This window comes from Lepisma saccharinum, chromosome 10 (assembly GCF_977018435.1).
Source record: "Lepisma saccharinum chromosome 10, izLepSacc3.1, whole genome shotgun sequence".
NCBI classification, from domain to species: Eukaryota; Metazoa; Arthropoda; class Insecta; order Zygentoma; family Lepismatidae; genus Lepisma; species Lepisma saccharinum.
Genome location: NC_139238.1, coordinates 40,535,191 through 40,551,280, shown reverse-complemented (window position 1 = coordinate 40,551,280; position 16,090 = coordinate 40,535,191). Strand labels below are relative to the sequence as shown.

The window sequence follows — 16,090 nt, the reverse complement described above, 5'->3', positions numbered from 1 at the left end:
TGGCATTTATTTTTACTGCCGCTTAAAATTCTAAAAGCAATAGAATACTATGGAAATGATAGCATGTCAGCAGTAAGTCAACACTTACCCTTTCCTTTATAAAATGCATTTATCATAACACACACCTATGTCGCTCTATCATATTTGATGCGTTTGAATAAGAGATAATTTACAAGATTTGAAATTAATACAAAGTGTACTAGTAAAGTTTTGCAATATGGTGCAACTGAAGGTCGTACGTTGTGACAAGTTGAAGCGTGTTGAGGAAAATGCAACATCTCGCTACGTCAACAGCATCTTACCAGGCGATGAAACCTGGCTTTACCTCAGAAAAAAGGTGGGTTAAGTCTGTGCAAGAATCTCGATCAGTAACTGTAAGGGGGGTTGTGGAGCACGTGGTGCTATTAACACAGAAGACCGTCACCGCGAAGTGGTACACCGAGGAGTGCCTGCCCAGAGTAGTTCAAGCTATCAAAAACATTTGCGCTCAAAAGGCAGACGCTTAGTTTTACCACCATGACAACGCTCCTGAGCACCGCTCCAAAGTTTGCATCGATTATTTGGCATGTACGGGGCTGAATGTGCTGGAGCATCGTCCCTATGGTTCAGACCTCGCTCCATGCGACTCTGCACTGTTTCCCCACGTCGATAACAGACTAAAAGGAATAGGTTTTCGAATGAAAAGAACATTCTAAGGGCGTGGGATGACGAGTGTACCCACTTCCCTGAGGAAATATGGAAGAGTTGGTTCGACGAATGGTTTTGAAGGATGAAGAAGTGGTGCAAAGTATTTTCAAAGATTTTTAAAATGAAAGGTGTATTGCAAAACCTTCCTAGAAACTTTTCTATTTACACTCCAAAAGATACCTGGTGTAACCCATATCACACAACGCACTGCGATGACAGGGGTCGCTGTGCAAACCCCAGCCTGGGCATGGGTGTTGTTTGTGAGTGTCCCTAAATCAATTTCATATCATCATTCGTTCCACCGTCGCGATTAACTAGAAGTGGCAGGACAGAGGCGTTAAGTAAGAAAAATCAAATATCCACTCTCTCTCTCCCTACCACATGCATCACTATTACCAAAAGGTATATGTGAGAAACAAAAAAAAATTGAGCATTTCAAACTTCATAGAATTCCAAGAAAACACATCCAAGCACATTACACACCATTAATAATACAAGACCATTCAGAATTTCCCAACTGTTCTAGATACTGAAAATCTGGAAATCATTCTCAGAAATCTGGATCTTGAAAGGGATTTTTTCCCAATTCTGTTATGACAGTACAGAATCCAACACACCTTCCTTAATAAATAACCAAATCAATGAGTGTCTTTGTTGTGTTGATAGAGCAATATATGATATAAGAATAGAGAGACTTCCGGATAAGAATGTGTTCTATATTTTCATAGGGGGGACAAGGCAGGGTCTCGGGGGGGGGGGCAGTTGCCCCCCCTGCCCCCCCTAGCTACGGGCTTGCATATAAGCAGTGTGACTTTTTCATTGCCAAGGGGGGGAGGGGGTGCACTTGATGTTGTGCTCTTTTAGTTATACCTGCATAGTTTTAGTTATACCATCCATGGATGTCCTGCTTTTCGTTTCAGAAAATCTGGTCACCCTATCACATGAATTGTGAAGGAAGTCCTCTCAAATCTCCGAGTCCACGGCTATCCAAAGACCGTTCTTGAGGACGCAGTCCACCCCCACCCCCTCCTCCTGCGAAACAGATGACCGACCGACTATTGGATTCTCAGCTGTTTACCCTGGCTGAAAATGAGGAAGAAGACGTAGCTATTAGGTTTCAGCAATTGAGACCACTTCACGCACAGTTCTACACTGTTGCCAAACTTAATGTAAATAAAACCAAATATCGAACCATTTGTGATACAAGAAATTTACTGACCATGAAATACACTTTTCAATAACGTCCCTTAAAAATTTGAAGGTCGCACGTCCAATAGTTCAGGAGATTGATTGGCTTTATTTTACTTCGCTTGTTGTGCTACTTTTGACTAATTTGCGAAGATGAGGATGAATGATGATATGAAGAATTGACACCCACAAACAACCATGCCCAGGCCGGGACCCCTGGCGCCGCAGTGCGATGTGCTAACCATTCCCCCAAGGGGGCCGGCAATAGTTCAGGAGAAAACGTAAAATTGTTCTTTTCTTCAATGTAAGTAAATGGTTGAAACTCGTCTCTCTTCGGAAAATGTGAGGGAGGGGAGAAACGGCCGCGCTTGGACAAACGGTATGACTTCCCCTTAACAGGTGGTACTCCTAACAACACTTCAAATTTAATTCTTAGAATTACATATAACAGTTTCTCTCAGGGGAAACTGACTTTTGGGCCACCCTGTATATATACAAAAAGTGCTCCTTTATGCTTTGCACCACGCCATTAAGGCGTATAGGCGGTGTGGAGTTAGGGCCCCACACTTTCTTGATCTCGGCTGAAGATGGGAGTCATGTGATCAGAACCACTTCTCTGGCCTGCTTGTTGAGGCTTTGTTTATTTTGCATGTGTAGAACCACGCAGGACAGAATCAGAGTTGCGACTAGCACTTTCCCCTGTCACGGTCAAAGTTTGTTTCAAGTACATTTTATGCTTAGATAGCCTAATCACGGCTGGGCCTATAGTTTATAGTGGGATCTAGGCTTCCATCGGGAATTGAACCTGAGTTCTGTTGATTACAGGACACGGCATTACCACAACCACATCAAAGAGGGCCAGAACACGCCGTTACCACTACAACATCAAAGAGTACCTATAGTCGGATAACATATTAAAAAGTGCCCACATGTTAGAGAAACATCATAATGTTAACACATACATCAACAAGTCTCTTTCCATCAAAATAATCATTTATCATCACCAGGGCCCGGATTTTGATGACTTTAAAATATCAATAATATGGGCTAAAAAAGCGACTTAAAAAATCTTATCTTTATTTCAAGCAGGAGCGTATATTAGAGGCTAGCTAGGCTATCTGTGAAGCCTGATGCCTAGAAATTAAAATAGTGAAGAATAACCAATTAGAAACTGTAAATTAACCTGATTTCCAAAAGAAGATAATAGCTATTCTGAAATTCGCAACCTGAATTCTTCGGAGTTGGCAACTTGAACTTTAATAAGTTTCCAACCTAACTACCATTGGGATTGCAACGTGGCTACCTTGAAGATGTCAAGAATGAGCCTAGCCTTCTCCCTTCCTCCATAGCTTAGGACCAGGTGTCATAGTGGGCAATCCAGGTATTAGACTCAGCCTACACCACTGATTTCAAGATATGACAGTTAGTACAGCACAGTTCTTACTTCTGTAATGTTAGAACTAAAATTACAAGGTGTTTGTTTATTTTAGGCATAAAAATCTGTAAAAACCTTCCTTATTCAGAATTATTGCAGTAGGTAATGTCGCGAGGCATGTTGCTCGGTTCCTACAATCGCGTGGCGATAGAAATCTTGTTTTCATTGTTACCGACATCAAGGCGATAAATGCCAGTTCCTGCCTAACAATGAGTGAATGAAACATAATGCAATTACATTTTTTAAAACTACACAAGAAAAGACCAGTAGAAGACGTAAAATGCGAAAAATGACAAAACATGACGTGATGAAAAAAATGACTTAAATAATAGGAAATATGACGAAAAAGTGCAGAATAAAATTCACATTTTTATAACCAGGGGTTCATATTCAGGATTTTAATACTTAAGAGCAATGCATCCTACATAAGGAAAAAAGAATGACATGTAGGGGTGTGTGGGATAGAATATTATGGGTAGGGATGGGAAATTCTTTAAATCCCAAAATTTGCTGAAGCTCTGAAAAATCTCAAATTCTACATGTCATTTTCAATTTAAGTTACTGTTTTTGCATTTCTCGAATAAGAACTAACAATTTCCGATAAGTTCCAGAAACTTACAATGCAGAAAACATCGAGAATTAAAGACTTTTTAAAATGACTATCAGTATTTTTCGACTGCTTGGGATCCTGAAAAGTTGGGAAGTCATTTCCCAAAGTTGGGATCGGGATGGGAAATTTTTTTCCCGATCCCGGTTCTAACTTTTTGGGATCCCGCACACCCCTAATGACATGTCATCAAAATCCGGGCCGTGGTCATCACACATACATGTGTCACTTACCATATTTATGCTTTTGCACTGAAGATAGCTTTGTGAATGTAGTCTGAAGATATTCACACTCCAGCGTAGTCATGCACTCCTCTCAGCTGCCTAGACAGGGGCATAGCCAGAAATTAAATGTCTTTTGGGGGGGGATACTTATTCGCCGGTTCTTATGAACTACTTATTCCTTGTAGAAGACCCTCTCCCCCAAAAAAAAGCCAACATCCGTGGTGGAGTGGTTAGCTACGATTTCAGGAGGCCAGAGTTCGAATCCTGGGCAAGACATTGATGTTTGTCTGTTCTGATGGAAATCGAAGATTTAACAATGGAGAACAGAAAGCAAGAAAAATTAAAATAGGACAGGGGTGGGGGTCCGGATCCCTCCAAAAGACTTGACATGTACTAAAATAAATAATAAATATCTACGTACTTGTTTAGCATGTGTTATGTAATCAATGGTTCTTTATTCCCACCGAACTTATTGTAAGCCAAGAAATTGGGATCATATGCCTCTGAAGGACAGTTCTAAAGATTCATGCACACTACTACCCATGATAATATACATAAAATATTAATCATAAACTTTACTATTCGTCAATTGGATCTAACTCTAATTTCCTTGACAGGACTTGTTTTCGTACAAATTTTGGAGATCTTAGCTAGATAATGAATATGTGCTGTTATATCTCTATTCTTATCAAGAGTGGCTGCAGGATTTATTCTCAGGGGTTGCAGGGTCATATAAACTTTTATTATTATTATTAATGCTATTATTACTGCTTTTATTGCTGCTATCATTTTTGTTATTACTACTACTACTACTACTACCAATGTTTTTTTTTAAATTACATATATTTGTAATTTCCATATTCTGTATATCTATACAGGGTGAACAGAAACTATAGGGAAAAACTTCAGGAGGTAATTCCTGACAGGTAAAGGAACAAAAAAGTTCATATCAACATATGTCCGGAAATGGACGGTGAGTCTGCAATAAAGCAATTAGTACCGGCACACATTACATGGCATGACTTTCATCCATGTTACAACATGGTGTTCAAAATGGCCTCCATGGGATGCAATGCAAGCGTCCACACATCGCATCATGGATTGCATCACTCGTTTGAATGTTCCAGCCTGTATCCGAATAGTGTCACAGGCTACACGGACACGCTGTTGAAGGGTCTGCACATCAGGAACTGGCTCAGCATACACACTTTGCAGATGCCCCCACAAGGAAAAATCAAGGGATTTAAGTCCGGTGATCGAGCTGGCCATGCCACAGGGCCTCCTCGTCCAATTAAGATGTTGTTGAGGTGTTGTTAACGAACAATAATGCGAAAGTGGGCTGGCGCTTCATCATGCATCGGCCACATTACCTGTCGTATTGCCAAAGGTACATTCTGAAGCAAAAGAGGCAGTGTTCTGCAGGAATTCCAGATACGTCTGTCCGTTAATGTGTTGTGGAAGAACAAATGGTCCAAGTAGGTGATCACCAATAATCCCTGCCCAAACATTGATGCTGAACGGTTGCTGATGAGATGATTCAACCATTCCTTGAGGGTTGGCTGTAGCCCACAGATGATGATTGTGTAGGTTGACGATGCCATCTCTACCAAAGGTCGCTTCATCTGTGAAGAGGACTGACGACAGAAATCCCAATATGGTGGTGGCCTGTTGCAAACAACCGTTCTGTTGGAAGAAAATCCGCTGGTGCTAATCCCTGCGCACGCTGCAGGTGATAGGTATAGTAGCAGTTTTCATACAGGATACACAACACCGTCGCTTGGCTTACACCATGCTGGCGGACCACTTGCCTGGAGCTTGTACTGGGGTTGCTCTCATTATCATGTAGCACGTGTTCCTCCAGATCAGGTTTACACAAATGCAGCGGCCACCCTCCATGTTCGCCTGTATGAAAGGGCCCATGATCACACAAATGCCCTAAATGGCTGCAAAGGTTTTGTGGTTTGGATGGTGGTCTGTACGGCTACGTGGCTCGATAAATCCATGCGGCCTCTCGATCATTTCCATCTGCTTGACCGTATACGAAGACCATTGGCTTGTTCCTGGTATGAATAACGAACCATGATGCTTCGACTTAGCTCCAATCACACAATCTCCAACACAAAGAATCACACTTTGAGTGTTGTCATGAGAGGATGATGTCGTTCTTCAGTGCCATCTACCTTGGCAAATATGTGTTTCCGGACATATGTTAATATGAACTTCTTGTTCCTTTACCTTTCAGGAATCACCCCCTGAAGTTTATTCACCCTGTATACAATTTGCATAACTCAATACTGACAAAAAGCTTTTTTTTTATAGTTAGGTAATGTAAAATAGACTGTAAGCTTAAATGTAACCCTATTTTAAATAATAATAATAGGAATAATTGCTGTAACTTATGGCCTGTAAGTCACAGAAAACAACAATTTTTTTGTTATAATATATTGCTACAATTTCACACTTCGAATTACATTTACTCTTTCTAGAAATCTCAGTGGGGGTAAGGGTCCCCCTCTGGCCCCTCCCTGCAGGTGCCCTTGGTTACAAGGCTTTTGATTTTTATTCATTTGATAGTACGTCTTCACTCAAATTGGTGAAATACTTGAAGGATGCAATTTTTTTTTACAGCGAGAATTGAAAATTTTGATCAGGTCAACTGCGATCATGTGTGTGTGTTGATGCTTAAGTCACCCTCGGATAATATAAACAAACATTTGAGTTTCCCAGGAAGAAGAAAAAGAAGAATTTGTATTTATACTTATATTGCAGACTCAGTGCTTTTCTGTAATAGATATAAAAAATACTAATTTTCTACATATGTTACACAAGGAAAAATAACGTGCATACACACATGCTGAATTATTACTTGATTTAAACAAAATCTGAATACTTGAATCAAGCACTGGAGCATGATATCAATATACATTATCTTCATTAGCACTAAATTTTACTGCAGAAATTACTCCTTACTATAAAAAAATAAAAACTGGAAATACATTATCACAGATTTAATCCTCACATGCATCATGAAAGTACAAAAATATATGTCAATGCCCATTTTTCGGTAATAACAAACAGTAACAAATATAAAAAATTCAATAACTTCCATATAAAAGTACAATAATCTTCTCAATAATTACAAAAGGTAGTAATTAGGAATAGAGGTCCCCATGACACTCAAAAAAAAATAATTAATAATTGTCACTATAAACTGTATGGATCATCGTACCTAACAAGTACACATGTACGTACGAAAAACATACAAAAATTGCTCCTCATATTAGTACCATACTTGTAAATTTTAATAGTTCTTCAAACCATTAACAAATTTCAACATTTCTTAATGGTGTAGAGTTACCAATGAATGTAGTGCAAGACAGAAAGTATGAAGCACAACTTCATTATTATTCACTGCTAAAATGTATAGTTACAGACACTTTTGGGTTGTCACAGGTCCATTTACTTTCAGTAAAATTATTACAACCCAGCAGTGTCCATAATTGTACACATTAGTGATATCCCATGCCCAGAGTTTCCTTTTGATACTTATGCTGATATCTGATGCTACAAATAATTATGGTTTTTTTCATGTATGTATGATAGTAATTTTTTTGTTTTCAAATTGTCTCTAAATTTATCCCCAAGAAGAATAAGAATGGAAGAAATAATGTTCAAGAGATAAGCAATGAACTTTATAATTTGGCACACACCGGTGACATACCACATAGCAATTTCAACAAAAAATGAAGGCTCGAGCATGACCTGGGTCCCTGTCATACCATGCCATTGCTCTACCAAGCCAGCCGTGGTTTTACCCGAGTTTTTGCTTCTGCTGTTTTTATCTGTGTTGTCCTTGTCAGTGATAGCAGAATTGCATCATTGACAAAGTTGCAGTATCACTGGCAGACAATTCAACACAGAGCAAATCCATGAAAAGTGGGAATATTGGAATTTCTGTCATAATTAACTAGATTTTTTAGGTTGAACACCTTTAAAAGATATCAAATTGTATGGATTGAATGAGTTTATTGTTTCACTTTTGTTTTTACTATGCCTATTTGGTACTGAATTTGAATTTGTAGATTATTCGTAACACTCATGACTAGGGAGCGGAAGTTGATGACCTAAACAACAACCTTTTTTTTTGCTCGTAAATTGCAATCCTGCGATATATATATATATATATATCAAGACTCAAGAATATTACCAAAATGAAAGAAGTGACAAAATATGACAAAACAATACACTGAATATTGCAAAAAATGATGGTAAGATGCCGAAAATCGGGGAAAATTACCTACAAACTGCAAAAAAATGCACTTTAAAATTACCTTTTTTGGGTTCTAGACGAAAATGGGCATCGTGTTCGAGATGTCAGAAAAAAGATGACATTTCATCAACTTACGCTCCCTACTCATGACAAAACAAGTGTAACACCTATGACACAGAATTTAAGAATGTTATGTTTAGAAGGAAAAATGTGGATTTACATAATACAATTTACTTTTGAATGCATAAGGTTCATTCAGGAACCAGAGTTTTTTTTTTTTTTATTTGAAGCTTTCCACCTACAAAGGCATTTCACAAGTTTTGAATATTGTGAAAGAATATTTCCTTCAAAATCTTGAAAAAGGTCTTATTTTAGTTCATGTGAGTTTGTTTGCAGGAAGCTATTGATGTACTACTTCTGTTTCTGTTACAAATGGTAAAGAAAAGTTAAGTCGCACTGCACTAACTTTACAGTTAAAAATGAGGGGTAAATGTAACACCCATGACAAATGGATTGGCTCCACAGGTAACACAGTGCAAGAAAAATCAGGTAGTTGGTAGAGCAATGGCACAGTATGCCAGAGAACTACATTCAAGTCCTGATTGAGCCTGTATATTTCACCCCCAAACTTTTAAATAAGTAAACATTTTATCAACATCAACATGTCACAGTAATCCAGTAAACAATGACTTCAATTTATACATTCACTATACAATTTTTTTTTGTTTCATTCTTTATATTTCATTCTCAACCCACTGGAAGCTAAAAATCAGCTTCATCCAAACAATTCTCTGTTAGGCCCAATGTGAGGAAAGCAGGGCTAAGAATGTACCAAAATGAATGTCTGAATCAGACTTGAGCAAAAGACAATGCAAACATTGAGGTAGTCACATGTGAATAGTTGAGGCACATTATTAAAATTAACAGGTGGGATTTTTGTCAGTGTAACAATACATACAGTATTGGCATAGGAGGTATCAGTCCAAACTATATCACAACTGATACAGTCACACAGTCAATTTATCCTGCAAATTTATAAAAGGCAAAGCGTGGTTAATTTCAAAACAAACATTGTGTGCCTAAAGTGCTTGTTTAAATTAAGTGACAGCTACACCCACTGCAAAATGACTTCTGACCTCATGTGATATCTGCCATAGTAAGCGGTCTATCACTTTGTAGCCTTGTATCTAGTGTTGTTTTGTTTCGAATACGGAATTGTTTCTGCATGAACGTATCTGGCAACAGTGTATTACTGCTGATAAGCGAGTTCATTTCATTTTGTATTGTTAGTTGACACAGGAAGGGCAACTTTCTGCTGTAGTGTGTGTGATAAATTGCTGTGTTTTCGTGTGGTGCACTTTGTGTTGGATATTTTCCTACTGTATTTGTGTTGGATATTTGACTACTGTATAGGTGTATTTGTGATATGCTGTGAAAGTACTGTAGTAGTGTGGAAAAAGCCAGTCAGTATGGTGAAGTGAAAACGTCCCGATAAAGACGATATGTAAACAAACAGGTCATGCAAAATCAACCATAATGAAGGTACTGGCAGCTGCCAGAGGACTGCCTCCGACTGTCATTCCAAAGCAAAAATTCGGTGGTGGGAGGCAAAGAAAAACAACCAAATCTACAGACGCTCTCCTGATGAGAGAAATAAAGAAAAACCCTCGACTGACAGCATCAGAACTTAAAGAAATGCACCTGAGTCTGCTGGAAAACGTTAGTGTTCGCACGATCCAGCACCGTTTACAGAAAGACTTGGATTTGCCGTGTTGTACTGCTGCTAAGAAGCCACTACTCACTGCCCGCATGAAGAAAGAGCGTCTTGTTTTTGCAAAGAAATATGCACACTGGACACCAGCACAGTGGAGGAAAGTCATGTTTTCCGATGAAAGCTCATTCCAACTGTTTCGAATGGGAGTTGCTAAGGTTCAACGTCCATCATCTTCAGATCCATACGACCCAAAGTATATGGTTCCGACCGTTCAGCACTCCCAGTCTGTAATGGTGGGGGTGTAATTCAGGTGAAAAGGGTAGGTAAAAGGTAAAGTGTTCCCCTGTGCATAGCACCACGCCATGAAGGCGTATAGGGGGTGTGGGGTAACGCCCCACACTTTCTTGATCCGGTCGTGAGTGGGGGTGATGTGATCAGCATCACGCCCCTGACCGCCTTTACCCCCCAGGGTTTCCCCCAGGTACCCATGTTATTCGACGCTGGGTGGGCGCCGGGGCCGCTTCCACCGTTAGAAAAGTTCCCGGATTTGAACCGGCCGGGGATCGAACCCGGGACCTTTAGCATGGTTTATATTTCTTACCGCAAAATGTGACGATGAACGCAGACCGATATATCAACGTTGTTAAGGACCATTTAGTGGATATGCTTCAGATCCACGAGTGTGATCTTTTCATGCATGATAACGCTCCTTGTTACACGGCTAAGAAGGTAAGGAAATGGCTTGAGGAACAACAGATAAAAATGTTAGAGTGGCCTGGGAATAGCCTCAATCTCAACCCAATTGAAAATTGTTGGCATCATATGAAGCAATTCCTGGGAAAGAAGATTCAGAACCTACAGACCCTCCAAACAGAACTGAAGAAAATGTGGTTCATTGACATGGACTTAAATTACTTCCGAAGTCTTAGTGATTCCATGCCCAAGCACATCCAAATGGTTCTCAAAAGTAAAGGCAACATAACTCCGTACTAATGTATGCATTTTTTGCTGTATCTAATAGCTTAATAATAGCTTTTCACATGAATTTTCTGTATTTTTTGTGCTTTTGTTATGAGGTCCGAAGTCATTTTGCGGCAGGTGTATTTTCAAGTTATCTCCTATGCAATTCATCAAATATTTTAAAACAAAACTTTGGTAGATTGGCATGGTACTATTGCAGCACAATACCTATGTAACAATGTTCATCCATACTCTGAATACAACTTCTAATTCTTACAATTTTCAGGCAAGAGTACTGACATCAGTAGGAACCATGAAGATTATCGCCATGAGTTCCATGCAGTATCAGCTTTTGTATCCTAAGCATGGAAAATTGAGGTTCGAAATTTTTCTTAACTGTTGAATTACATGGTACCATAAACACAAATTACATTTAACAAGCGGTTCATTTCTTTTGTAGCAACGTTTCGGTCCTGGTGACATTGAATATTCAACACTGTAAAATACACTACGTAATAATAAATATCAGCAACATTTGAACTAAACTCCAAAGTGCAGCAGTCCTCTAAGGAGCAGGACCTGTCAAGTGGCTTTTCTGCTGGGTGATGCATGGTCAGTGTAGTGAGTCCTATCACTGATGTTTTGTGCCTTTCAGCACAAGAGGCTGTTACTTCTTGTCTTCAAGCAAGTCCATCCTCAAGATGTTGGGCCCAACACCAAGAATTTTGGGACTCCACTGGGAACCGTGCACAGGACCAGTTGCATCAAAGCTGAGGGAACCAACCATTTGGCTACATAAGAGAGCGGCAAAATTTGCTTTGATGAAAATGCCATAAAAAAAGTATTAATGTTGCCACAAAAATAAATGAACTGCTTGTTAAAGCATAACTTGTGTTTTGATGAAAGTTTAATTGAGGTATTTTGTTAAGTGTAATTAATTTGCTTCTTTCTCTATTGACATGTTCAATAAATCAAAGATTTTAAGAGATAAGTCTCTATGATACTTCCTCTTCTTTAAATTTTATGAGAACTGTATTCTTGGCAACATTATCACCTTGCTTGAAGATAATCTTCTCGATCACTCCAGACTTTGGTGCTTTGATGACATACTGTGGAAAGAAAAGGAAGTTAATAGATTTCATTGAATAAGCACAAATAACAAACATTGAGCTTCTTAGAAAAATTTAGTGATGGAACAGATTAATTAGTACACAAGAATCAGGGGTCTATTAGTTACCAAAGAAAATTCTTTAGGAATAGTTATATTGCCCAGAATATATAAAAACAAAGTAAAAATCAAAGTTCATGAAATGAAGACACTGAGAACACTTAAAAATACAAAAACTATTTAATTTTCAATTCTCATCTGCATTACTGTATAGTGTTTTTCTTCATACTACACGATGTGCATGAAATACAGAACTATGGTGCAAATTAATACACAAATAAAAAGTGCCTTGTAATCAAGGAGTTGCAGGACACATTTCAGAGTTCTGGATCTCATTTTGAAATGTCGGTAAAGTGCAAATATTGGACAACATGAGCATAAAACAAAATAAGACTTTAAAAAAATAACTACAAATTACTTACTTTCATGCACAGTAAAAATTATCAAAGCAAATACAGAAGTTCTATTAATGCAGTGTTTATGTATCTTTAACAACAGCTGCCTGTGAAAGATGTTTGCATGATAGGCCAAAGTATAAGGAAAATTACCATCCACTAAATTGGAGATACATGGTTAAATTGATTTAGGCAAAATGTATCATGTAAAAGAATCAATGTTGATCACATCACCCCCACTCACGACCGGATCAAGAAAGTGTGGGGTGTTAGCCCCACACCCCCTATACGCCTTCATGGTGTGGTGCTAAGCACAGGGGAACACTTTAAAAGAATCAAGGCATACCTCCATCTTCATGGCAATCATCACAATAATAGGGTCGCCTGCCTTCACAGAATCACCATCATTAACAAGCACTTTCTCAATGACCCCTGGCATCGGGGCCACAGCATCACCAAAAGAGCTGCCACCTAGTTGCTGTTCTAAGAACTTCGGTTGTTTTTTACTGAACACGTAGCTTCCATCCTAGAGTTTATGGGGAAACAACAAATTACATAATATAATATACAGGGTAATTATAAACTAATGAAATAACTTTACATGTTTGTTATAAAGAAACTATTAATGGCAGAAGAAAGTTTAGGTATCATGATGTACAATGTTGTCATTTGATTTCAAGGCTTGACCATCTGCAATTTATATGGCTTGATATGTTGTACCCATTTATGAAGAACCGTCCACATGGCTGACTGGGGCAGCTGCAGCTTACAGCGGGTTTGTACAAAGATTTCTGCATGCTTCATTTGAAGGTTTCTCCAATTTTGTCGACTTTTGTATCTGACAAGTCGCCATCCTGTGCTTATCTTCTTTATGCACAGAACCAGCCTCTCGAAACTCATGATATCAACAATAAATGTTCTTCCAAGGTCTTTGCTAGCTTCTGGTTGCTCGCCAGATTACAAGAGTAAATAAAGTCCCTGACCAAGTGTAAGAATAAATATGAACATGTACATATGTACATACTCTTCTATTACAATTAGTTTCTTTATGTTTCTTGCTAATAAACATGTAAAGTTGTTGCATATAATTCCTGTAATTTGTATGGCATAACTAAACTAATTCTGTAGCCTTCTTAAACCAGAAGTTTAATGGCTGCAGTGAAAGGCTAGAAGCCTTCCATCTGCCCCAATCGTGCACAAGATTAATTCAATCATTTCCATTCTTACTGATTTTCTTTCGGTCCATCTCAATGTTATCCCTCCATTTTTGTCGACCTTCTTACAGGTCCAGGTCCTTCCTACAGACCACATAGTAGTCCACCAACCATAAACCATTTCTGCCAAATGTGGGATGCTTATAGAGCCATGACAGTCCCAACAGAACAAAATTTTGACCATTTCACTCTGTTGGTTGACTAAGTGAAGTGAAGGAGCCACTGCACGATAGGGTTATCACAACCCTATACCAATAGAGAAAGTCTACCATTCAGAATATTGCGATTTTTATTATTACATTTGTATGGGATAGTGCGTCGTCGTCGTCAATAATAATTCTTACAATTAAACTTGTTCATCGTCGTCAATAATAATTCTTACAATAAAACTTGTTCGTCGTCGTCAATAATAATTCTTACAATAAAACTTGTTCGTCGTCGTCAATAATAATTCTTACAATAAAACTTGTTCGTCATCCTCAATAATAATTCTTACAATAAAACTTGTTCGTCATCCTCAATAATAATTCTTACAATAAAACTTGTTCGTCATCCTCAATAATAATTTTTACAATAAAACTTATACGTCATCCTCAATAATAATTCTTACAATAAAACTTATTTGTCGTCGTCAATAATAATTCTTACAATAAAACTTATTTGTCGTCGTCAATAATAATTCTTACAATAAAACTTATTCGTCGTCATCAATAATAATTCTTACAATAAAACTTATTTTATATTAATTACAGCTGGGCTGATACCGCTTTGGCCTGATACTGACACACTTACTGGTTCCCACCAATACTGATGAGTAGGGCTCGGATTTTTATGACATATCATATTTTCCCAGAGGCTGGTTTTCTGTTTGTTAAGTTAGTTTAAGTACATTTCTTGGTGTTTTAAAATCAATGATACTGCATATAAATGCATATTTCTACTATATTTTCAGTTTAGGGCATATTATGGCTCAAAAGTGTGGAATAGGGCATATTATGGCCCAGAAGTGTGGAATACAAGCATATTTTCATGTTCAACACACAGTACTTCCAGTGTTTAAAAAGAAATTCCTGGCTTGTTTCGCAAACTTATCTGAACGGCAGATTTATTTTTTACTTTGTTTTATACCTTTGTTAGAAAACAACCAACAGTGTATTTTTTCTGGACATGCTTTAAAATATAAACAGTGAAATTGTTTTTCAATCGTTCTTTTCATTGTCCGCAATTGGCTTAAAGTTTGTTAGGCTATTGTTCATTCCTTATCGTTAGCTGTTCTGCCCCTCCTCTCCCCTTCTATACATGGCAACTAGACAGCATTGGAAGTGTATGTTATTTTTAGTGAGGGAGCATATCAGTGCTAAGGAACGGGAGAAAGGAATCCTGTCGTTTAGAGTTTGCACTTTCCAGTTCGCAGTGCATCCAGAGACCATCCGCTCCAGAAAGTAGGGGAACGAATTTTACAGGTAACACGTATGTTGTTATAATTTCAAGATGCCGAAAGTGAAGTGCCCAGAGAGTGAAATTATCGCGAGTGAGCACAGAGTGAAGCAGCTGACAAAATAAATGCAAAATTGAAAAGTGTGCTTCAACGAAACCCTGGGTATTCAACCCTTTGTAAAATTTCTGACATTCTTTGCGGAAAAGATGTGCAAGTGGGCGAAGGTTTAGAACTTTCCCCAAATCATCTAACATTTTTCAGATATGCTCCTGTTACGTCATGTGTTTCTCCAGGTATAAGACTGTGCTTGCGAACAGAAGGGCATTCAAATTTATCATTTGAAAATGCTTGTTGTAATTCAGTGCAACCGTAGTGATGGAGATGATGTGATGTAACTTTTTTATGCTTTCTGCACTGTACTTTTCGAACATTTTTATGAGAGCCAGAAGATGTCCTTGTAAGTTTCATTTTCTTGTAATTCTTTATTTCAGAAAAGCAATAATTCTCAATAATTACCCCAAATATTATTTGTACGTGTATGAACGAAAATGTATGCAATATAGTTTGTTTTTGGAAATTGTGTTTCATATATTTTTGAGGATGAGGAGACAGGTGAGTGGAGAAGGTTACATAATTTAGAACTACATAATTTGTATTCATGTCCAGATATTATTAGAATAATTAAATCAAGAAGACTTAGGTGGGCAGGTCATGTGGCACGAATGGGAGAGGAAAGAGGAGTTTACAGGATTCTTGTTGGGAAACCTGATGGTAAGAGAGCTGTAGGAAG

General features: G+C 38.2%; 1 protein-coding gene across 1 annotated transcript in view; it reads right to left on the bottom strand.

Moving 5' to 3' along the window:
* Window positions 1–7,134: 7,134 nt before the first annotated feature.
* Mccc1 (Methylcrotonoyl-CoA carboxylase 1) overlaps window positions 7,135–16,090 on the bottom strand; it is a 55,689-nt gene continuing 46,733 nt past the window's right edge. The window contains exons 11-12 of the mRNA XM_083129751.1: window positions 12,995–13,174; window positions 7,135–12,194 (exon numbers count right to left, since the gene is read on the bottom strand). Coding sequence (XP_082985877.1) covers window positions 12,081–12,194; window positions 12,995–13,174 — 294 coding nt within the window. The 3' untranslated portion in view covers window positions 7,135–12,080. The remainder of the gene's footprint in view (window positions 12,195–12,994; window positions 13,175–16,090) is intronic.